Genomic DNA, 23,932 nt, shown 5'->3' on the forward strand with positions numbered 1-23,932 from the left:
TTAAACCGTGATTAAAACTTGCCACAATTAGAATGGAACGCACTTGAAAGCTGCTAGCTTTCTTTAACCTGGTTCAGGGTGCTGTGTGAACGATCAAGGGATACGTCTTCTGGAAACAGAGCAAAAATTACAGTTGCACTAATACTACTACAACAGCAGAAGGCTATGGAGACCTGGCAACTTCTGCTTTAGTTCATTGCATCCTTTTGTTGAACATTACTCCAAATTTGGATGTCCACATCTGTGGGGGGGGGAAACAGCTGGCTCAATCCATGCGACATTTAATACTAGGTGTTGGGACTTGGCTTGGGAATGCCAAGGGGAACCATTCTACTGTTTCAGCCAAAACTGTTATTTTGACCCATGTTATTTTTGTATTTTTATTTTATATATCTCAACTATGCACATGGAGCTAGCCAGAGTGGTTGGCTGGCTTCTCTGCCTCTGGCTGGGCCTCTTCAGCCTGGACTGTTTCATCCCTGGGTCATTCCCTTTGAAGAAGAGATTTACACACCGGCTGGCCTACGCTGTGATCTGCCAGAAAAGGCAGCGAGTAAGGATACAGCTCAGAGATTGGTGCCTGGAGGTGCGTTGCACACGTAGTCCCTTTGGGCATTGATTGCTCATCTCTGGCGAAAGGGAAGGCGAGAAGATGTTGTTTTAAGTCACTCCCTACACTTTGGAGTAGCTTCTGCCCAGGAGATGCATGATACCAGTTGCAAGGGAGAAGCTTGGGACTGTCCTCAGCCACCATCTTGTTTGCCCTGATCCCAAAATCCTGGGGAGGACCCCGGGCCCGGCATTCACCCCCGCTTCTGGCTGTACAATTATGCACTTTCAAGTTCAAAACAGATTTTTGTTCTTCACCAGTGCTGATACGACAGTGTTTTATCTACCGACGGTATACTTTTTCTTAAATTTGTCATGAAGTTTTGTATTTTTAAAGCAATGTCGAAACATCTGGTTTTCAAATAAATGGTTTCCCCCCCCCCACCTCTTATGCAGTTCATTTGTTTGTAGCTTCTGAAAACGTGGAACAACCCTTTGTAGAAAACTTGAACCATTTCAGATGTCAGTACCATCTCCAACTTTCGATGAATTTAATCTCCCAGAATTATGAACAGCACAACTGGAAATTCTGAGGATTTGTAAAATTCTAATCTAACTTGAGGGCTCCAGTACCAGACTCCAAACCTTAAGTATGAAGCAAAGCTATTACCTTGCAAATTCTCAAAAGCAAAATAACCGGGGTCCTTCCCACACCCAGTTAAAATTTTATTCAAAACAAAGTAAGATAGCAAATTAATTTTACAAAAAAACCCCTGATTTCAAGTCATTAAGCGGTAACAGTATATAAAGAAAGGTAACAGCAACATTGACACTTCCAACAGAGTTTAAAACTAAATTTTCAAATTATAAATGAGCTTACAGACATCTGTGATTTGTTCATAGTAACCCCTCTCTGCATGGAGATATAGATTTGTATATATATATATATATTAAAAAGATTTATTCTCGGTAAGAGCACAGTAATGAAGGCTTTGGTACCAAAAGTTTGTCTCTGACAGTTGCATTCGTTTTTTGTTTTGTTTTTTAATGAGTCTTCCAAAGTTGCATCCTTAACTTTTATTATCCAAACTTAGCTTGTGAAACAGAAACGGGAGCGAGCGTCCATAGCCTAGTTTCATGTAATGAAATCCGCCCAGCTGAGTTTTAAGGACACAGTTCTAACCAGTTCAGTGGGAAGAAGAGAAGGACAAAGAAGGCCAGATGTGATTGGGCAGGACATCTGCCAACAAGGAAAGAAGCCTGACCCTCCAGATGAAAGAACGGCCAATCAGCCAATTACGATGGTTGTTCTTGTTCGTTGCTAGATTGGAGATTGGCTTTCTGGACTTCTAGTTCTTCTGCACTGATCATGGAGGGGTCAATAGCAGCATATCTGGTCCCATGGAATTGAAGCAAGTGTATCTATAGGGCAGATGGAGAGAAGTAGAATCTATTCATTCCTTCCCCCCCCCCTCTAAACCATAAAACATGGACAAAAATGAATCACATTTGTTTGGTGATGGATTCTCATGTGCATCCAGAAATACACTCTAGTATGAATTCCAAAGCATAATTAACAGGAGAAAGTGGGAAGAATTATATACATAGGAGATGAGTAGGAATTAAAACACAAGTAGGAATGAGTAGGAATTAACCCAAACCATATAATTCAGAAACTCCAGGCTAACACTTGGTTCACTGATTTTGGCCCTTTTCAGAAAAAAGTTAGGGCAACATTTTGTGAAAACAAGGCACAAAGACTAGAAGAAGCGGTATGCAAAAAGCAGACCGACTTTCATACAGATGTCTTAGTGTGACATTTGCAAACTGACTGACAAAACAGGATGGAACAGTATCTCTGAATAAAAAACGAAACGAAACAAAAATAACCCAGCCCACCACAACACACGTGTCTGACCGTCTTCTAAATATACTCATTCAGTGACCAGCTGAATTCTCCATTGCAGAAGAAGAAGGATGTTCTGTTAACTCCGATTAGGGCCAGGGGGAGGGAGAGAATTTAATTTTGCTAATGTTTGAGTTTTCATTGCTGTGCCTTAGTTTAACAATCCAATTCTAACCAGTTTACTAATTTAAAAAGACCATTGAACCAAACGAATCTCCTTTAGTTGAAGGACACAATTTCGTAATGTAAAAAAAAAGAACTATCAGCTGGAAAAAGATGGGATGATAAAGGAAGACCATCTCACCATTTCTAGCCATTTTTGGCATCCTTCATTTCATTCTCTACGTATGCATGGGAAAGTACGCTAATCTTTTTTTTTACAAATTCCACTTTTCCGCTAAAAGAATCCTGAGATTGCTGGATGGATGGATGGATGGATGGATGGATGGATGGATGGATGGATGGATGGATGGATGGATGGATGACTGGATGGATGGATGGATGGATGGATGGATGAATGAATGAATGAATGAATGAATGAATGAATGAATGAATGAATGAATGAGCAGGACTTACTTGGATATAAAGGTTTACTTCGGCACTTCTGCAGAGATAGGGGAAATTGCCCCCTGTTTTAAGATGAGCTCTCCTGGCATTGGGATACAGCTTATACATCTCCTCCTTGGCTTCTGTTGACAGGGCACTCTGATCAAAGACCTAAAAATCAAAACCAGCATCAGCATGAGTTTTGCCATTTCTTATAATTGAGCCCAGGATCTTTCACTGAACCAGAAGTTCTCTCCTTCTTCCAGAAGGTCCCATACTTGGAGGAAATGGTGCTGGTGCGACCACCATAGACAGGTCCTCCTGGATTGGTGATTTCCCACAAATCAATACCCAGTCAAAACCAGTTTCATCTCATGCTTATCAGCTAGGAATATGCCCTAGATTGCTCACGTCCATGATGGTGACAGGAACATCTCGGATCTTATGAGGTTCAACGTAGGAATTCTGGCAATTGAGAGTGAGTCTTGAAGCCAGCTCACTCTGGCCCAAAGTTTCCAGCTGTCAGACATTAAGAAAAAAAAACAAAAGCCATCAATTTGGATCTGAAATCTGGCGACCGAGAAACAGAATACAGAATACCACACTTGGAAGGGATCTTGGAGATCTTCTAGTCCAAGTATAAAAAACACCCGTAGGTCAGTCCCGTTGTAACTTCAAACGGTCACTAAATGAACTGTTGTAAGTTGAGGACCATCTATATACCCTCCCACACACACACACACAACCGAACAGAAAAAGAAAAAAGGAAGGAAGCTTGAGAACACCCAGTATTTGCTATTTCCTGGACAAACTCCAGAACACCATCAAGCAGCCATTTTGAGCTTTACGGATCGTTACCCTGTCCACCATGAAATCAATTCCGTCAGCCATTTCAGGATCTACGGGACCGGAGGCAAAATTCCCAAGGACGATTTTCTTCAACATGAAAGCAGGCAACAACCAAAAACTGAAAAAAGAGAGGAATATAAAGACAGGTTAGGACTTCAAGTTCAGAAGGAGCCCTGCACAGCCAAGTTAACCATAAAAAGATCTCTCTGCATTCAGCCTCACCTGATGTCACAAAGTTAGTAAGGCAGACCTGTCCGTCTTCTAACAATTCCTATTAAATTATCCTATCCATTAATTGTAGACAAAGGCATCCTACAAAGAAGGTTGCTAGAGTTTGGGCTAGAATGGGCCATTTCAATACATTTGAACATCACCGTTGGGTAGCAAAGCTTTTTACTCTGCAGCTTCGAATTTTAACTTCTTTTATTCTTTGTCTTCTCAGCTGAACATGCCCTAGTGTAGTGGCAACAATTGTGTTGTACAAAATTGCCAGGTTGTATGGCTGGACTTTGAGGTCCATGGCTGGTTTTAGGTCAAACAGGGCAATGAAATGTCTTTAATCGCCAAACCCAAGTGGGAGAATTTTTTTATTTATTGATTATATATCTTGCAAATCTATATGGCCACCCATCTTAAACAAATCGCTCCGGGTGGCTGACAAAACAGTGAAACCAAGATTACTCATGCAAATTAACATCCACAAAAAAGAACAATAACTTGCCCAGTAAAAATGAGCAACTCCTTGATAAGTGCAGAGGAAAATATGTAAAGTGGGCCTCCACTGACATCCTGGCCCTAATATTTGAGGGAAGAGCAATGTTTTTAAGGCTTTCTGAGCAGCCAATGAGGTTGGCTTTTGTAACAATGCAGCAGTCTTAGTAGTGTTGGACCTCTGAGCTGAAGAAATGGAAATAGAAACTCTTTATGTTTAACAGAATAACAGACTTGGAAGGGACCTTGGAGGTCATCTAGTCCAACCCCCTGCTCAAGCAGGAAACCCTATATCATTCCAGCTGACCAGTCTCTTCTTAAAAACTTCCAGTGTTGGAGCATTCACCGCTTCTGGAGGCAGGCTGTTCCACTGGTTAATTGTTCTAATTGTCAGGAAGTTTCTCCTTAGTTCTAGGTTGCTTCTCTCCTTGATTAGTTTCCATCTGTTGCTTCTTATCCTGCCTTCAGGTGCTTTGGAGAGTAGGTCGATCCCCTCTTCTTTGTGGAACCCCCTTAGATGTTGGAACACAAGCTATCATATCACCCCTAGTCCTTCTTTTCATTAAACTAGACATAACTATAATGAGTTTGTAGACACACTGCAACCTCTTGGAGTCAAAGCTCAGAGTTGTTAAAGTCTTTGCTGGCACAACCATGCTTACATTGTGGGCAACTAGCAACCTGCTTGCACCTGCTGGCCAGGACTTTTGGGGGTGCCTGGAACCATAAAAACCAAGCTCCACGAGATCAGGCTCCAGGCCTCCAGAAAGTATGGATGTGGCCTGCAAAATGTATTCCCCTGCCTCACCATGATGGCCCTCAACTCCCCCAAAGAACAGGAGCCATCCAAAAATTTGTTCTTGTGAGTTGCAGAAAGCAACATTCTATTATATGGATCCCAAACAAAGGTTCTTTAAAGCACGCACACAATCCAGAAAGGTCTCCCAACGGGCTAGATCAGGGGTAGTCAACCTTGGCTCTTTTATGACTCGTGGACTTCAACTCCCAGAATTCCTGAGCCAGCATGGCTGACTCAGAAATTCTGGGAGTTGAAGTCCACAAGTCATAAAAGAGCCAAGGTTGACTACCCCTGGGTTAGATGGACAACTATGCAAAATGCTTCAGACTCAAAACCTCCTGGAAGGAGAGGAACCGCATCTGAACTGTTCCAGCAACATCAGATTTGAGCTTCCACCCATCTTCCATACTTCCACCAAGAGGCCCCCTCTGCCCTCATTTGGCCTAGTTCCAAATCTCACAGCCATGATGTTTTTTGACAATCCTCTAACTCTGGTTTCGTTAAAAAAAGAAGAAGCAAACACTGATTTATTTACTGGCGTCTCACCTATTTGCTGTCCACGTCTGATTGAAAATTGAGGTATCGCTGAAAGAGTTGCACAGAATCAAAGACTGGACCCGGGGGGACTTGTGGGTGTACTCGGCAAACTTCTGAGCAAGGAAACCTCCCAATGAAGCACCAAAAAGGTGAACCTAATATTAAAACGATAAAAGAAGAATACCCTTGATATCTGTCTTTTTTTATCGAGCACGTTTTACCGTTCCAAGCATTTGGAAATTGGATCAGCTGCCACCTCCTGGCGGACCAAGAGGCAAGCAAAAAACATTTAGAGCAGGGGCCTCCCACCGTGGCAATTTTAAAGACTCGTGAACTTCAACTCCCAGAATTCCCCAGCCAGCCATGCTTGTTGGGGAATTCTGGTAGTTGAAGTCCACAAGTCTTAAAAGTTGCCGAGACGGGAGATCCCTGATTTACAGCAACTTCATGAATCAGATTAAAGGTTCAGACAATGGACTTTCCAATTTATCTCTCACTTTCATTCTATAATCTCTGCCATCTCATGTTGGTTTCCCTCCATCTGTAAAAATGTCATTTTTTTATTGTGGGCACAATGGCACACATCAAAAATGAAATTCTGTTGCCTGCTCTCAAAAGAAAGTATATATCTACCCATACAGATACAGAACCCACATATATACATGCTATATACATACATACATACCTACACATAGATAGATAGATAGATAGATAGATAGATAGATAGATAGATAGATAGATAGATAGATAGATAGATAGATAGATAGATAGATAGATAGATAGATAGATAGATAAACCTTTATTGTCATTTTTACTGTGGGCACAATGGCACACATTAAAAATGAAGTTTAGTTGCTTGCTCTCAAAGTGTACACATACATAACACACATTTAAACATACTATATACAACATATGTATAGACCTACACCCTTACATATAAGTAACATATAAATATTAATCACTGTCCATCCTGAATACATAATGGAAGGAGGAAGCTTGAGAGTTCACAAGGTTAACACTGTTAATACTCTGGTTTCAAGTCTGTTCCAAGAAAGTCAGAACAAGTATTCCAAAGAAGTTCCATCTTTTTTTCAAATGACTTTTCTTCACGACTGCTAATATTTTTATGGCTTTGGATCCTATTGTTCTTAATACTGTGCTTGATTTTGTATATCACCTAGCAAAGGGGCAGCTTAGAAATCTGATAAGGAAACCAATGCCTCGATAGGGATGAAGGAGATTCTCTCTCGGCTGATCCAATGAACATGTATAAACTCTAGGCTTTTTACCTAACATTTTATTGTAATCACTAACTTTATCCAGTTGTAGATGATCTAATAGCTTCCGGAATCCATCGCAGAATTCAAAGATCTCCCAATAAACTGGATACTGTAACTAAAACGGTAAAAAAAGAAAAACAGAGGAAAAGATGCAGTGCACCATTACGGAGATTTAATTGCAATTTTCAGCTGATAAACTTGGGAGCAGAGGCATATGTGCATCTTAACTGGGAAAATCCCATTTTGAACAAAAACGCAGCACGCAGCTGGAGCCTGTGGTTCCCGGCTGGCCAATTTATAGAAGTTAGTTGGATTGTTGACGGTTCTGGTTCTGGTTTTGGTTTTCTTACTGACTTATCTTATCCTAAACCATCTCAGATTCTTAAAATGGGTAATTCCCGATAATTGCAAAATAAAATGAAAAAAGTGAGAAAATACTGTAAACTTCAATTTCACAAGGACACTGGGTTTTGTTTGGGTGCCCTCCAAAGTCTAAATATAAATTCAAACTTTGTAGTCTGAGTCTAGACAAAGTCTAATATAAAATTTATTGGGGTGGCAGAACTGCCCTACCCAGGAGAGTAACTTAAAATGCAAACCATCCACTGCCAGGGGGTGACACTCATTGTTACAGATATACTACTGAGGCTAGGGGGCAGCCCCAGAATCAACATTTCAAACTCAGATCAGCTCCAGGGTTCAAGCTATGCCCAGGCCTGGCAAATAAGGAAGGCACCAGGAACATAATAAAACCTTACTGGTACTCTCTTGGAACATGGGCTCATAGGATACCAAATCTGACTGGAGCAAGCCAACAAAAATTCAAAATGGCAGCCACTGATTCAGTTACCGGAGACTGCTGGATTACAAGAATGAGGAGTTATGGTCTGGCTGATTTGGTGTATAGGTAGTCCTTGACTTATATGACCACAGCTGAGCTAAAAATTTATGTTGCTAAGTGAAACGTTTGTTAAGGGAGTTTCAACCCATTTCACGCCCTTTCTTGCCACAATTGTTAATTTGGTGAATTTGCCACCGTCGTTAATTCGGTAGCACGGTTTCTTAAACGAATCTGGCTTCCCCTGTGGATTTTGCTTGTCAGAAGGTCACAAAAGCGGGTCACGTGACCCCCAGGGACACAGCAACCGTCATAAATAGGAACCAGTTGCCAAGCATCTGGATTTCGATCACATGATTACGGGGATGCTGCAACGGTCCTAAGTGTGGGAAACGGTCATCCGTCCCTTTTTTTCAGCACCGTTGTAACTTGGAACGGTCACTAAATGAACTGTTGTAAGTCAAGGACTGCCTGTACCCCTGTCTTGAAGTCAAAGTTCAAGAAACAAAAGCAGGATGGCATGGAGACACTCACGGCAATGACTCTGTAACCCCATCCAGACAGGGCTAGAATCTGCTGAAAGAAGACGTCGGCGGTCCCACTGACAGGTGGGAGAAATATGAGGGGGCACCGGATATTCCTGGGTCCTGCGTCGTACAGCGACCAAATCTTACTGTCGTCGTCATCTACGATGATCTGAAAAAGAGACATCAGAGAAGACAAAGTGGTGATTCCTCAGCGGTCACGACTCTTGACAGGTACAACTGAAGGCTGTCAGTGCAGCATTCGAAGCACTAAAAAGTTTGTTTCATGCTGCCTGTGTACAAGAATCTGATCTATAATAAATACTCCAGCCAAATTGGCACTAGATAAGGGCTAGTGCAGTGGTTCTCAACCTTTTTAATGCCGTGACCCCAACCAGTCGTAAGTCGAGGACTAAACCGGTCGTAAGTCGAGGACTAAACGGTCGTAAGTCGAGGACTACCCAACCGGTCGTACGTCGAGGACTTTCCCTGTCCGGGAACGCCACACATGCGTGGTTCTGCCCCCTGCGCTGGCCGAGGCGTAGCTGGCAAGCGGCAGAGACGGAGCAGGCCGACCACCAGCTGGCCCAGCCCAAGGGAGGCAAGGCACCCACCGGAAAAGGGGAAAAAATGGCGGACAAAAAAATGGTGGTCAGCCTTGCTTGGCGACCCCCATGAAATGGTCGATCGACCCCAAATGGGGTCCCGACCCACAGGTTGAGAACCACTGGGCTAGTGGAATTCACAGGAAGCTAGACTCAGGTCTGTCGTGAGAACCTTTAAGACCACACCTGGAAGACTGCATCCAGTTTTGGTCTCCACCTTACGAAAAAGAGGTTGAGGCTTTGGAAAGGGTGCAAAGAAGAGCAGCTAAGATGACTAATATTTGCTGAGTGCCTTGGGGAGAGGCTGGGCCGTCCTTCCCAGCTGCTATGGCCAAGCACATGGAGTGGCAGTCGAATAAAACCTGGAGGCCCAAGGCTGAGAAAAATAGTATCAGGTATTTCTCGTCTTACAACGGTTCTTTTACTGACCGTTCAAACTTACAACAGCACTGAAAAATGTGGCTTATGGCCATTTTCCACACTAACGACCGTTGCAGCGTCCCCATGGTCATGGGATCAAAATTCAGACGCTTGGCAACTGGCATGTACTTACGACGGTTGCAGCGTCCCGAGGTCATGTGATCACCTTTCGCGACCTTCTGACAAGCGAAGTCAAAGGGGAAGACAGATTCATTTAACAACCATATTAGTAACTAAACAACTGCAGTGATTCACTTCACAACCGTGGAAAGAAAGGCTGTAAAATGGGGGAAGACTCACTTAACAACTGTCTCACTTTACAACAGAAATTTTGAGCTCAGTTGTGGTCGTTAGTTAGGGACTCCTATATGACAGGAACGAAAGAGGCTCCATTCAATTCCCATCGGCATTGCTATATTTTGCAAGGGGTAAGAGAACTTTAATTGAATTCCTCTCATTTGCTCCCAGAGGAAATTAGACAAAACAGAATCTTGTTCCCTTCTGTTATCACCCTCTGGATGAATCTAAAACCCTCCTGTTTTAAAGTTAATTTATTTGGGGAAGGTGCCGGACAGAGACAAAAAAACCCACTTGTTACTTCTGCCAAACCTGGAGGAAAACAGCAAAGTGGTGAAATACAAATCAACTGCTTTTGTGTCTGAAACCCCACTCCGGTTGCACAAACTTGCCAATCCTAAGAGCAATCCATTCTAGACCGTAATCTCATTATCTCATAACGTTTTGTCATACGAGGCAGGAAAAACTGAATTATTATGACTTGCAGTGTGTTTTTCACAAGGGTTTGCAACAGTGTTTTAAGGATCTGTTTACCTCCTGGCATCCGGCCACAGTGACTTATCAAGTTTCCTTTATCCTGCATCGGTTTTTCAAACCCAAGTATTCTGTTTTTTCTAAAACGGTTGTACAATTCAACAACAACAACAACAAAAACCTAACGTGACCCATTGGAGCTACGTTTCCGCCTACTGTTTGAGATGGGTGATCATCACGTGAACATCAAAAGCATTCCACTTTGAAAGAGAAGATATTAAGAAACAAGCAGGCTTGAAAATAGTTGGAAGGGACCTTGGAGGTCATGTAGTCCAACCCCCTGCTCAGGTAGGAAACCCTATACCATTTCAGACAAATGGCTGTCCAGTCTCTTCTTAAAAAGTAATCCACTTTTTTTTTCAGCTGCCCAATTGCTGTTGTCACTGGCAAATCATAAGTCTAAAAGACCCAAGCAGGTTTCACTCTTCGGGGCCGATTAGAAACGGCTGACTTCCTTTTCATAGAACAAGGAAGTCACAAGCTCAGTGCACGCTTGTTCTCAACCTCAAACCATTTCAGAAGAAAAAACAACCAGAAAGTTAAATTTTCAGTCTTCAGTAGCCACACGAGAGCAATTCTACAAACACGTCTCACTCATAAAAATTCAAAAACACCTATTGGCAACTGAGCTGGAGCAATACTGCAGCCCATTTTACATTTTTTATATTTTGGTATTTTTAGTCCGGTGATGTTTCTGAAGATTAAAACAAAACAAAACAAAAATCAATTAAGGTAATCAAGAAACCCAGGTCATAAATATGAGTCAGATGCCCAGCATCCGAGTTTTGAACATGTGACCATGGGGATGCTGTCGTAAGTGTGAAAAACGGTCATAAATGATTTTTTTTCAGTGCTGTTGTAACTTTGTACGGTCACTAAATGAACTGTTGCAAATCGAGGACTACCTGTGAGTAAGTAAATAAAAAAGGGGGTGTATAAAATTTATATAGCGTTATTTAAACAAAAAGGGGAAATGAAAAGCTTCAAGAGGACTTTCAAAATGATCAAAATAATTTATTTGGGCTAACTTCAAACCATACAGAATAGCAGAATAACAGAGTTGGAAGGGGCCTTGGAGGTCTTCTAGTCCAACCCCCTGCTCAAGCAGGAGACCCTATACCATTTCAGACAAATGGCTGTCCAGTCTCTTCTTTAAAAGCCTCCAGTGATGGAGAACCCACAACTTCTGAAGGCAAGCCATTCCACTGGTTAATTCTCACTGTTAGGAAATTTCTCCTAAGTTCTAGATTGCTTCTCTCTTTGTTCAGTTACCATCCATTGCTTCTTGTCTTTCCTTCTGGTCCTTTGGAAAATAGGTTGACCCCCCCCCCTCCCTCTTCTTTGTGGCAGCTGCTCAGACATTGGGATACTGCTATCATGTCATCCCTGGCCCTTCTTTTCACTAAACTAGACATGAATGCCCAATTCCTTCAACCGTTCTTCATATGTTTTAGCCTCCAGTCCCTTAATCATCTTTGTTGCTCTTCTCTGGAACAAAGTGATGTTCTCTACAAAGTGAGGCCAGGATAAAATGACCCCAGTATAAGATAAAAAGCAGCTACCAAGAAAGATGTGGTGGTAAACAACAAACCAAATGTGTCTTTGTCATGCAAAGACAAGTATGTGTTGAACCGGCTGAACTAAATCAGATCTTGCTCCATAGTTAGCTTACTGCTAAATTCCAGATCCCCCCAGTTTGCTCATCTCTAAAATTACAGCTGTTAGCCGAGAACAAACAAAGGAGGGTCCAACAAGAGACAGATCATATGAAGATCATGTGGCCCACAGGGGTTTGCCTTTTACTTTAGATCTGTTTTCCGAAATACCGTCAGCTGAGAAATATAAAGACAACTGCGACTATTTCTCAGACAGGATATACAAATAAGTGTCAAAGGTTCTGGAAACAAGCGAAACAAAAAATTGCAGATGTTCAGACTTCAGGCTGAATGAGCACAGAAAACTCAAGACCTTTTTGGTGCAATATGCTGAAGTCTCATTGTCATCAACGTTTTTATTATTACATCAAAATATTAGCTGTCGTTTCTCTGGAAACCTGCGAGTGTCCTTATCTCGCTCAATGCAGGATAAATCAAAATATTCAGACGGGTGACTGTTTGAACACGTGCAGCAAAACAGAACCCCACACCTTGCTGTATTGTTGAACTAGTTCTACAGTTCAGCAATTTTTTCCCCCTAAAATTCAACTGTAATATCACCTGCAGGATTACCTGCTCTGGTCTGAAAAGAATGATTTGAAAGTTTACTTTTACTTAAGCAAATACTGCAGCACCTAAAAACATAATGACCGTTTTAAATTTCCATGGAATTACTTCTGTATAAACTTTTAAAATGTATTTATATTTATTGAAGATAACGATTCCTTCCCCCCAAAATGCAAACAGGATTACGCCAATTACCAGAAAGTATTTTTTTTTTTAAATGAAAAAGATTTCTTCGTATTTTCTTTGAACCTGGCCATAGAGACTAATGAGATTTTCCTCTGTAATCTTACTTTTATATGGGGATTATCTTAAAATCAGGGTCACCTTCCTTTTGAACAAATAAAACAACTTTTAATCTGGCACATTACATGTTTCCATAAATATACATCACTGAGATGCTGCAACATTTGCTGGAAAAATTAAGCAGTTTTTACAGAGACACCCTGACCCCAAATATCTTCACAGGAGTTTAAAAAAAACAACAATGGCAACTAGCATCCTTAATATTCCTAGTATCCAGGAGTTTAGCATGTGCAGATATGCTAGGATTCCCGTTCCTGGAATTCCCAGCCAATCTGTGCCTTTGCTGAGCATTCTGAGAGCTGCACATATCTCAAGGATATCAAGCTCAGGACGGTTATTACAATCTTCTGAGAGTTGTAAAGGTAATCCTTGCCACGTACACAACATAACAACAGACTAAATATCTGTTATCCAGCTGGATTTTCCCGACAAAAAGGTGGCCCAGAAACAATGAGAAGATTCTCTTCCTGCTTTTCCTTTGTCTTGGAATGTTTTGGGTGACATTCAGAAAACAGACCGCTTCACAAATCCTTGGAGACGGAGAACAGCATTGGGTAGAGCATGTGAAAAATCACATGGTGGGAGAAACAGCTGCCCAGTTCAGACTTAAGTTTTCTCTCCCAGGAAAAGCTGATCAGGCCCACGTGGTAAGTGCCTGGTTTCAGGCTGGAAAAGAATTTGTGGGCCTATTGGTGGGCCTAGAAAGCACCACTCTCAACAAAAGAGCTGATCTCATTTTGAAATGCAGTGGTACCTTGGTACTCATCCTTAATAGATTCCAGGAGGTGCGACGAGTACCAAATACAATGAGTACCCAATTTTTCTCATAAAGATAATTTAGTGAGTCATATTGCTCCTGGGGAGGAAAACAATGGCAAATCTAGACAGCATACTAAAAAGCAGAGACATCACCCTGCCAACAAAAGTACGTATAGTCAAGGCCATGGTTTTCCCAGTTGCAATGTATGGCTGTGAAAGTTGGACCATAAGAAAGACTGAGCGCCAAAGAATGGAGGCCTTTGAACTCTGGTGCTGGAGAAGACTCCTGCGAGTACCCTGGACTGCAAGGCGATCCAACCGGTCAGTCCTAGAGGAGATCAACCCCGACTGCTCTTTAGAAGGCCAGATCCTGAAGTTGAAACTCAAGTACTTTGGCCACCTAATGAGAAGGAAGGACTCACTGGAGAAGAGCCTGATGTTGGAAAAGACTGAGGGCAATAGGGGAATGCAGAGCATGAGATGGCTGGATGGAGTCACTGAAGCAGGAGGCGTGAGCTTAAATGGACTCCAGAAGATGGCAGAGGACAGGAAGGCCTGGAGGAACGTTGTCCATGGGGTCGCGATGGGTCGGACACGACTTCGCAACTAACAACAACAACAATGGCAATCAACAGCAACACGTTCTAGCTTGCCTGTTGAGTACCAAACAAATGACCGTAATGCGTTGAGTACCAAATCTTATAAGTTTCAAAGCAATTGAATACCAAGGTACCACTGTACAATACATCGGCAGGAGGTATGCTCTGGGCCCCATCCATGAGAAAGTGCCATCTGGCAGGTCACAAGAAGATAGCTTTTTCTGCCATGGCATCTACCCACCCTTTGGGCATATCATCCCTCAAAGATCAACTAAAATAGACAACAGTAAAATAAGAAACATCCTTCTTTTTTCTTTTCCATCAAAAGCATCCAGTCCCCTTCTGTTCCAGCCAGGCACAATTTCAAAGTCAACACAATGAAACCCCAGCTGAGTCATTGTAGGGCAGTAATCTGGCTAGAGAGAGAGAGAGAGAGAGAGAGAGAGAGACATCCTATTCACTAGAATGAACTATTTGACCCGCTTTTTTAAAATAAAAAACTCTGAAGCAGTTGGCCACATGCTTTTAAATGGCTCTGATTTTTCAGTTAATTGCACTGTTGCGATTCAGGCTGAAGAACAACTGAATCAGGAGGAAGTTAAGGATTTTATAAGGGAACAAAGGCGTTTTTTGAAACCCTGAATAGCGAAAACTACTATGCAGTTTATTCCTCTTTCCTGCGTGGTCCTTTACATGGGACATGCTCAGGCACGTTTCTCTGAAGTGTGAGCTCTAAAACACGACAAATATTTATCCCTGCGCTGATAGTAGCTTGCAGAAGGCTCTGAAGTTTCTATCATGACTTTTTTAGTTTTACCTAGAAAAAAAATACTTAAAATGTTACGCAAAACCTCTAAGTGGCACGGTTATCTCCAAAGCCAGCCATTAAGAGATAGTTAGCGGTTGTGAATTTCTAGAAGGCACTCAACAAAAAAATAAGGCTGGAAGAGAAATGCATCCCTCAAGCCTCACAGCAGATTGCAGAAGAATCAACACAAATAACAAATCTTGTCTGTCTGAAATGAAATATAATCATAATTCTGACACTGTAAGCATATCTCATTTACGTTTACAATGCTTGCAATGTATAAAACAATGCAACTAAACTGCAGCAGAGAGGGAAATTAATCTGCACCCACCTTTTTGAGAGGAACAGTACTTCTGAACCAGCTATAGTCTGGAGAGATTTTAATCTCTCCCATGACGGTGACAAATTCCAAGGTAAGGGAAACCTGAAATACACAGAGAAAACATTTCAGATGAAAAAGTCAGCACTGCAGAAGATAGAGAGAAGCAAAAGACTCCTCCAGGATAAATCTTTTAAATCCTAATTCTATTATCCTTGCTTCCCAAAATGCTTTCCTTTAAAGCAGCGAGAAAAGTTTAGAAAAGATACAGGCAAAGACTAAACGGGGAAGTTTAAAGTGGGAAGCATTCTGATCTATTCTTTAACCCAGGGGTTCCCAATCAGGGGTGCTCATACCCCCTGGGGGTGCAAGACGATATTCCAGGGGGTGCAAAAACTTGGGTTTTCAAAATTATAGCGCATGTGCATAATTCGTTGCCGTTATTTTGAACCTTTGCAAGGGGTGCGAGAATATATCGGAAGCATTCTGGGGGTGAGGGATACAGAAAAGTTTGGGAGCTGCTGCTTTAAGCCAAGAACATAGAATTAAAAACCAAAAGAGTTTGGGAGCATCTTTTACCGGCTAACAAATTTTATTAAAGGGCGTAAACTTTCACGAAGAAAACTCTATAGTCTTTTGACCAAATTTGTTAGTCAAGAAAGGTGCGACCACGCTCCTGATTTTTTTCCCCAACCCTTCTGGCTAGGGAATTCTGGGAATTGAAGCCTGGGAGTTAAAAGTGATTAAGGTTGAGAAACAGGTCCATTGACTAACACGGCTCTCCTTCTATAGCTGAAGTTAAAAGACCACCTCTTTTTTTTCCCTTCTAGCTGTAAAATAAAAATGAGACAGGCATGCCTAACAGAAACTGAAATACTGAAGCCCGTGATTACACGCCAACTCTGACTCACACAGCTGCCAGCAGGATGGCAGGATGCAAACTTTAAGAAAAACAATCAACCTTTCAGATGAGCTGCAGCGTTAACAGGAGTTGCACCTCTTATGGATTTCCCCAAGGCTACAGCTGCGTGAGTCATGGAGTATGCAGCACCCACTTTCGGGATGGTTTCAAGAATGGACTGGATAGCTTTTTGCCCAGGATGACATAAAGTCTCCTGCCTTGAGCAAGGGGTTGGACTAGAAGACTCCAAGGTACCTTCCAGCCCTATTAGTCTATGATTATATATTCAGAAATGATCATAAAACATAGCATCATAGAGCTGGAAAGGACCCCAGAGGTCTTAGTATTCCAGTATTTGGAGGGGCTGCCACAAAGAAGAGGGGGTCAACTTATTTTCCAAAGCACCAGAGGGCAGGACAAGAAACAATGGATGGAAACTAATCAAGGAGAGAAGCAACCTGGAATTAAGGAGAAACTTCCTGACAGTGAGAACAATTAACCAGTGGAATGGCTTCCCTGCAGAAGTTATGGGTGCTCCATCACTGGAGGCTTTTAAGAAGAGACTGGACAACCATAAAATTGTATAGGGTCTCGTATTTGAACAAGGGGTTGGACTAGAAAACCTCCAAGGTCCCTTCCATCTCAATACTGATGGATTGATTTGCTTTTTGAATGCTCAAGGGGGTTCCATCCTGGTCAAGTGGTTATCTAGTCTACTTCTGAAAAACCTCCAGTGATGGAGTACCCACAACTCTGGGAGGCAAACTGTTCCATTGATTAATTGTTCTCCTTGTCAGGAAATTGCTCCTTAGTTCTAGGTTTGATTTAGAGATCAAAAGCTGCACTGCTGGAGCTTAGGAGCCTGCAATGAAAAAAAATTCAATCAAACTGACTTACACCTTAGATGTTTCCAGGGCTTGCTCTCTAGGCCCTGCAAATGTTAGCTGGCTCTCAACCTCCACAGAGGGAAAGAATAGCTTGAACAAATCCATCTGATCCAACACAGATTTATTTTTATTTTCTTTTTAGACATTTTTGCAGCTTGGGTATTTTTCATGGCTTTTAGACTCTCCTCCCCCCCCCCAATTCTTTCTTGCCCTTCCCCCACTCCTTAAGTAGCTTAAAAGGAAGGTGTATTTCATTGCGACTCACTCCCAAGTTCGGTTAATCAGCTCGAGAATGTGAATTAAAACACATTTTTGTACATTCTGCTCATTCGCGTAAAGGATTTGTACAAGCTATTTAAACGCAAGAGCTTAAGGGGGACCTTAATTCTGGCAGGACGAAATCAACCAACCTTGAATGTCTCTGAATTATAACCGAGACAGACGTGCAGAATAAAATCGGAAAGTCAGGGATGGAAGGAAATGCCTTAGACAGCGGAAACATTCACCAACCTGCAAAAGACAGTAAAAAAAATCCCAACAAACCACGGTTATCTGCAGCATAATTGTGGTCAAGAACAAGTTTAACTATTTTATGTTTTCTCCGGCAGTATGTCACGAATTCACAGATTTATGAATCCGGAGGCGTATCTTGCATGCTGAGACATTGGTGGATACGAGAAATGGCAGTGAGCATGTTTGCATCACACCCTAAACCACGATGTAGTTTTCCTGCGATTTTCACTTGAGTTGTGGGCATTTTCACTGAGTTGCGGGTATATATATATATATTCCTCTATCTTTTCCCTGTTACGTTTTGTCCCCTTCTATAATATTCTTGCTACTGTAGCTTTTAAGGAAAAAGGCTTCCTTTCATTTCCCCCTCATTTTATTTATACCCATCCCGAGTTTGAGGAAAGAACCTATTTACAGACCACAACTGAGCCCAACATTTCTGCCGCAACTGCTACGGTTGTTAAATGAATCACTGCAGTTCTTAAGTTAGTAACACGGTTGTTAAGTGAAGCTGGCTTCTCCATGGACTTTGCTTGTTGGATCAAAAGGGGATCACGTGACTCCGGGACGCTGCAACCGTCATAACTATGAATCAGTTGCCAAGCGTCTGAATGTTGATTACGTGTCCACATGGGGATGCTACAACGGTTGTAAGTGGAAAAAATGGTCATAAGTTGCTTTTTCAGTGCCACTGCAGCTTCAAATGATCTCTAAATAAAACTGTTGTAAGACAAGGGCTATCTATATTTTCTTCCTTCTAATTCCTCAAGGATTGAATTTCCGTTCCTGTTCTTCCACTGTTATCCCAACGTCTGCCCAGGTGAATCTTTTTCCCACCACTGCAGAAATTAAATTTCCCAGATGGAACTCAACTAAAATTGATGGTTACCTGATCAGAAACATATTTGTTTACAATTCTTCCTATCCACAACAAAAGTATTTTTATATCAAACAGAAGGCATGTGACCTTGTTCTGGACTGCTGCTTATAGCTCAATCTCCTGAACACTGAAGACGGTTCCCTTTGTTCTTCCTTTTCCTGTTTCCTTTTGTATTTTTATTAACCATGAAAAGAAAATTTTATAAAAAGAAGACAAGAAGGTTAAAGAAAAAGTAAAAAAAAAAGTGAGATGCAGATGAACAAGGGGATTTAGATCTGGGGGTTATCATTTTCTAGCATAATATAGCTTTAAGTAAATGAATGTATCCTATTGGTTAACAGTCCAAAAAGTCACTATTAACCTCTAAACCAGTGTTTTTCAAACTCGGCCACTTTAAGATGTGTGGATTTCAACTCCCAGAATTTGCCAGCCAGCCTTCTGGAAGTTGAAATCCACACACCTTAAAGTGGTCAAGTTTGAAAATCACTGCTGTAAACTAAGAATGAATATTGAGAACTATGACTAACATAGTATAAATCACCAGTAAAAGTATAGTCGTTAATAAAACTAATCCATATTAGTGAAAATTTCTGATAGACTGGAAAATTAAAATATACACTCATAAGAGTGCATAAGAAATGCACATTTTGGATGGGATAACAAACCTTGTATTATAAAAATTGATTCTAGTTTGAACTGAATTCTTAGCTAGATTTGTTTTCAAGATATGAAGTCACTCCAAATAGCAAAGCCATTCCCACATTTAGCCATGCTTCTGCTAGAGATCAAGCAATCTTCTCAGTAAAAAAGCAGATAATACAGTACCGTATTGTTGTAGCAACACACAAAGCTAATTCTATACACTTTGAAAGGGATCAATGATTTATCAAAGGTTCCTCTGTCGTTTCTATGATCTTCTCCCCTTTGAACTGTCTTACTGACTTTGAGCTTACTTATGTTCAAAAAAGTATTAAAAGCTTGTATCAAAATGCTGCGTGCAGAAAGGTGCACCAAGAACCAGAAAAAGCCTGCCAATGTGAGCCTAACAATTCCAGAATTTAAAATAAGGCATCATTGCCTTTTGTCCTGACTGCAACTGCTGCTAGTTTCCTTAACAATTGATAGGCAAATCTAATCACTGGGATTTGCAAATTATTTTTTATTGTTTAGTAGTATTGTGTGAATCCAAACATGGTGGCTTTTTCAATAATTCATGAGTTAGTACAAGATGTACATGCTAGACCATTTGGGAAAACGAGCTTGTAATCTTATTGAACCATTAAAGAATCTTCAGATAGCACTGAAAAGCAGTGTATTAAATTAGAGCTGAGAATACCGTAAGGAAATGTACTTGAACTATTCAGTACAGTTAATGATTGGGCTTTTCTTTGATCTTCAAGCTTTGGCCATAAATCTTCCACGATTATCCAAGCATGGAAAAATGTAGTCAGCTGTCCCATTTGACAGTAAATTTATACAAGCATAACATTTATGAATTAAAGGACTATCTCCAGTTTGCATCAATGTGTTCCCTCCATTCTCTCTCTTGCTACAGTTTGCTTAAAACCCTAAAACTGCTACATATTTAAAAGATAGTTTGAATTCATTTACCTACATATTCCATATTAAAAAGTATTCGGTAGTCGAGACACATTTCAAATATTTTCAATCCACAAAGAATGTCGTAGCACCAAATAGGCATTGTAGCTTTTGCACTGATGGACTAAACTCCTTAAAAGATACACAATGTGTTATGCCGAGTTAAGGTATGCACGCACACACAAAGCAGAGAGATAGTAAACAGCAAAAGCAAAGAGGAATGAAATACACAAAATGATGTACAGCAATACACGTGTTTACCTAGAAAATCTCTACTTAGAAGTGTGCCTCATTGCTTATTTCATAAACTCCTTCCCACAAGACTGCCCCTCAAAGCAGTTTACAATAAAAATTAAAATGCAAACATCAACAAACAGTGTTGTAAAACAACTCATTCAATAGATGACAGGGATAGAACAAAGAAAGCAAAGCAGAACTATTTGTTTGAGTAGACAGGGAAGGCCTGGATAGAAGAGAAAAAATCAGCAGGTGCATTAGGATGTTATATGAATATTTGCAAAAAGAGGATTAGTGGTATTGGATACAGCATAGACAGAGGTTATCTAGGCAGCAACCACAGTTATCCCTCTGTGGCTCTTGACATGCCCAAGAAGCCCTTTACCAATAGCCTGCATCGAGATGGTTGATCTTAATTTATCCTGACCCCATCGAAGATCAGCAAAGTCAAGATGGAAGCTATGAATGCATCCCAAAGATGCTTTTCCACAAGGCTTTCTTGCTTTTCTTTGAAGACATTTCGCTTCTCATCCAAGAAGCTTCTTCAGCTCTATGAATGCGTCCCACATAAAAAAGAAGCAAAGTTTTAATTGTGTAGCCAAAGGTCCATCATAAGCAAAACTTTGAATATGGCCCAGTAGTTATCTGAGCGAAAGTGCAGCAGATACATACCACCTTAACAGCCTTATTCCTTGCCACACAAAATTTGAGACCCACACCAAGTACATGAGAATAATCTCAGTGTGAGTCTACTACAATGTATTTACCCTATCCAAGAAGAAGTATAATTGTTGGCATACCATTTGAAAGGGAAAATTAGGATTTCTGGTTAGAAAGTCCCTTAGGCCTCCAGTGATAACAACTTTCCCTTTTCTGAAATACAAGCACATGGAAACAAAGAGACTTTGCAGTAATTACTTTCCTGATTCAATCTCCATTTTAAAGCAAGATTTGATCTTTTATTCACAACTGCCCAAGATTTATTTAATTGGTCCACACAACCCGATTCCTACAGACATTTTCAGGATAACCAGAAATGAGCTTAAACATGCACTGTACCAAAACAACCTACGTATCCAGCAGGCTGAAACCCAAAACCCAGTTATTACACCATAAGGTCTTGTGGACACAGTCCTCTGCTCCAAAACAACTGACATATCTAAAGTCTTAGAACTAGGTTTAATGACAGAAGAAGCGATGAAAAAATAGTTGAGATTAAGTCCCAAGCATGGTGAAGAAACAGATGTGGTCCTGTGGTATTGTACAGTTGGTCTTTGACTTACAACAGTTTGTCTAGTAACCATTTAAAGTTACAATGGCACTGAAAAAATGTGATTTATGACTGTTTTTGACACTTATGACCACTGCAGCATCCCCATGATCGCGTGATCAAAATTCAGGCACTTGGCAACTGACTCATATTTATGACGGCTGCACTATCCTTGGGGGTCCTGTGATCCCCTTTTGCAACCTTCTGACAAGCAAAGTCCATGGGGAAGCCAGATTCGTTTAACAACCGTGTTACTAAATTAACAACTGCAGTGATTCACTTAACAACAATGGCAAGAAAAGTCATAAAATGTAGCAAAACTCACTTAACAAATGTTTCACTTAGCAACGGATTTTGGGCTCAATTGTGATTGTTGAAGATGTGTTATTTATTATACTTCTCGATCATTCTATTTCACCCCCCCAAAAAAGAACTCCTAGTAGTATATATATATAAGAAAAGATTTTAAACAAACCGTAATGAAACTGACAGCTCTTAAAAAACAATAAACTGTATTTATCATTTGGAATGATGGAGTTGGAAATAAACCTTTATGGCCCCTAAATCCAAACCCTGCTCCGTGCAGGACTCCAAGCAAAAGGATCTTTAACTAATCTCTTTGCAATCTCTGCCTGAACACCTGCAGAAAAGTGATACTCTCTATTATTTGTTTGTGGAAGTTATTCAATTTGTAGCACCACGCAACTCCCAGCAAAACAACACGAGAACTATAAAAGAATACAAAAAAACAAACAAACACCCCTTCTCTTGGGTTTCCACCCTCCAAACAGCTCTGGTGTGAGGAAGCCTTTCGCAACATCCAACCCAAACGGCATTCCTTTATCCTGAATCGGGGGGGGGGGGTGCTCTTTGCAACAGGTCTGCTCAGTAATCATGGCCTGCATGAAACATTCACCAGATCAATACAGCCTTAATTGAGACTGAAGCCCCATTTTGCTTGGCAAACTAGCTTTTTTTGTTAAAGTGGATTGTGCTGGGTTGGAGTGGGAAGGAAACAAAAGCAGAAATAAAATGCTGAAAAAGGGGACGTAAGTAAGCAAGGTTAGACACCCATCTTCCTGCTCCCTCCTCGCCTTCCAGCCCTTTCCTCCTTGGAGGGCAGAGCCCCCTTCCACTCCCATCTCCTCCCACCCAGGGTCTCCCCTCCAATTACACAATTGCCCAACTTTCACACCAGCAGCCCTGGCAGAGATTTTAGCTGACCAGGGAGACTCCCACTTTTCCCCTTGGTAGAGCAATTCCTGTGATCTTTACAACAGTCCTGCAAGGTAGACCAGGCTGGGAGCAGGTGGCCCAGCATGTCTTCCTAACGAGGCTGGGGGAAGTTCTCCACCCCATTCCCACCATTCCTTCTTCCCCGGGTCAGGTGCCCCCCCCACCCCACCCCACCCCACCCCAGCCCGCGCCCACTCGTTTAACTGCCCCACTTCACACAGGAAGCCTGGGGGACAATAGGGCATCCCACCCCACCCTCAGCCCTTTCTTTTACCCCCGAGCCCCCATGTATCTCTTAGGGTCCCGCCACGGTCCGCTACGAGCAGCGCCCAAGCCTTTCCTCAATGCGGGAAAGCAACATGCAAAGCCCCGTGCTCACCAGGCGTGCGTCAGCCCTGCGGACGCCAGGGAGGACTACGGTGGCCCCCCTCCGGCCATCAAAATGGTACCTTCCTCCCGACCGCTCGGCGAGCCCTAAAGCAGCCCGACGCTAAACAGCCCCGCCTCCCCAGTGGGCGGGGAGCCCGGCGGCACGCCGATCTCTGACGTCACGCCGAAAAGGGGACGGGCTTCCCAGTGGAAGCGGATGAGCTGAGCGAGCTCGGCCGACCATCGAGGCGGAAGAAGGGAAAGGTACGCGAGAGCACGTGACGGAGCGGAGATGTGCGCAGGCGCGTGTCTGTCCCTTTAACGCGGAAGTACGGTATTTCCCACCGCCTAGGCTAGGGATAGATTTGTCTGTTGCCCCCTTCCTACGGGGAGGTCTTACATTTCTTATTCGTTTTGCACAATCCTGCCTGTATTATCTATTGTCTGTTAAGTTCAGTATCCCATCCAGAGGTTTATAGCTCTCAAACATTGAAACAGGCCTCTCAGTAGATGTTGAACTACAACTCCCAGAATCCCCAGAAAGCATGGAATTGTGGGAATTAATTGCAGTCTTTTGCATCCGAAGATAACTAGAGTGGGAATGACCCTTGCTAGGAACCAAGATCCTGGTCGTC

At 41.9% G+C, this 23,932-nt stretch overlaps 1 protein-coding gene across 2 annotated transcripts; it reads right to left on the reverse strand.

Moving 5' to 3' along the window:
* Positions 1-1,230: 1,230 nt before the first annotated feature.
* Positions 1,231-23,428, reverse strand: SPG21 (SPG21 abhydrolase domain containing, maspardin). 2 transcript variants are annotated; one of them, XM_015819153.1, is made up of 10 exons: positions 23,308-23,428; positions 17,604-17,703; positions 15,418-15,510; positions 8,550-8,711; positions 7,212-7,292; positions 5,907-6,052; positions 3,860-3,968; positions 3,413-3,520; positions 3,032-3,172; positions 1,231-1,971 (listed from the first exon to the last, which is right to left on the reverse strand). In XM_015819153.1, the coding sequence occupies exons 3-10, from the start codon at positions 15,478-15,480 to the stop codon at positions 1,846-1,848; spliced, it is 936 nt and encodes a 311-aa protein (XP_015674639.1). In that variant the 5' UTR covers positions 15,481-15,510; positions 17,604-17,703; positions 23,308-23,428; the 3' UTR covers positions 1,231-1,845. The 2 variants fall into 2 exon arrangements, with proteins under 2 accessions (XP_015674639.1, XP_015674640.1); XM_015819154.1 differs by lacking the exon at positions 23,308-23,428 and adding an exon at positions 23,203-23,276.
* Between the last annotated feature and the right edge of the window lie 504 nt (positions 23,429-23,932).

Source organism: Protobothrops mucrosquamatus, unplaced genomic scaffold (genome assembly GCF_001527695.2).
Source record: "Protobothrops mucrosquamatus isolate PMUCROS unplaced genomic scaffold, P.Mucros_1.0 scaffold865, whole genome shotgun sequence".
Lineage (NCBI taxonomy): Eukaryota > Metazoa > Chordata > Lepidosauria > Squamata > Viperidae > Protobothrops > Protobothrops mucrosquamatus.

Coding starts and splice junctions, on each gene's coding strand:
- SPG21 (XM_015819153.1), bottom strand. CDS start 15,480: ATGGGAGAGATTAAAATCTCTCCAGACTATAGCTGGTTCAGAAGTACT. Junction 6,053..7,211: donor ATCATCTACAACTGGATAAA/GTTAGTGATTAC, acceptor TTTTAATATTAG/GTTCACCTTTTTGGTGCTTC. Junction 1,972..3,031: donor AAGTAAACCTTTATATCCAA/GTAAGTCCTGCT, acceptor TCTGCCCTATAG/ATACACTTGCTTCAATTCCA.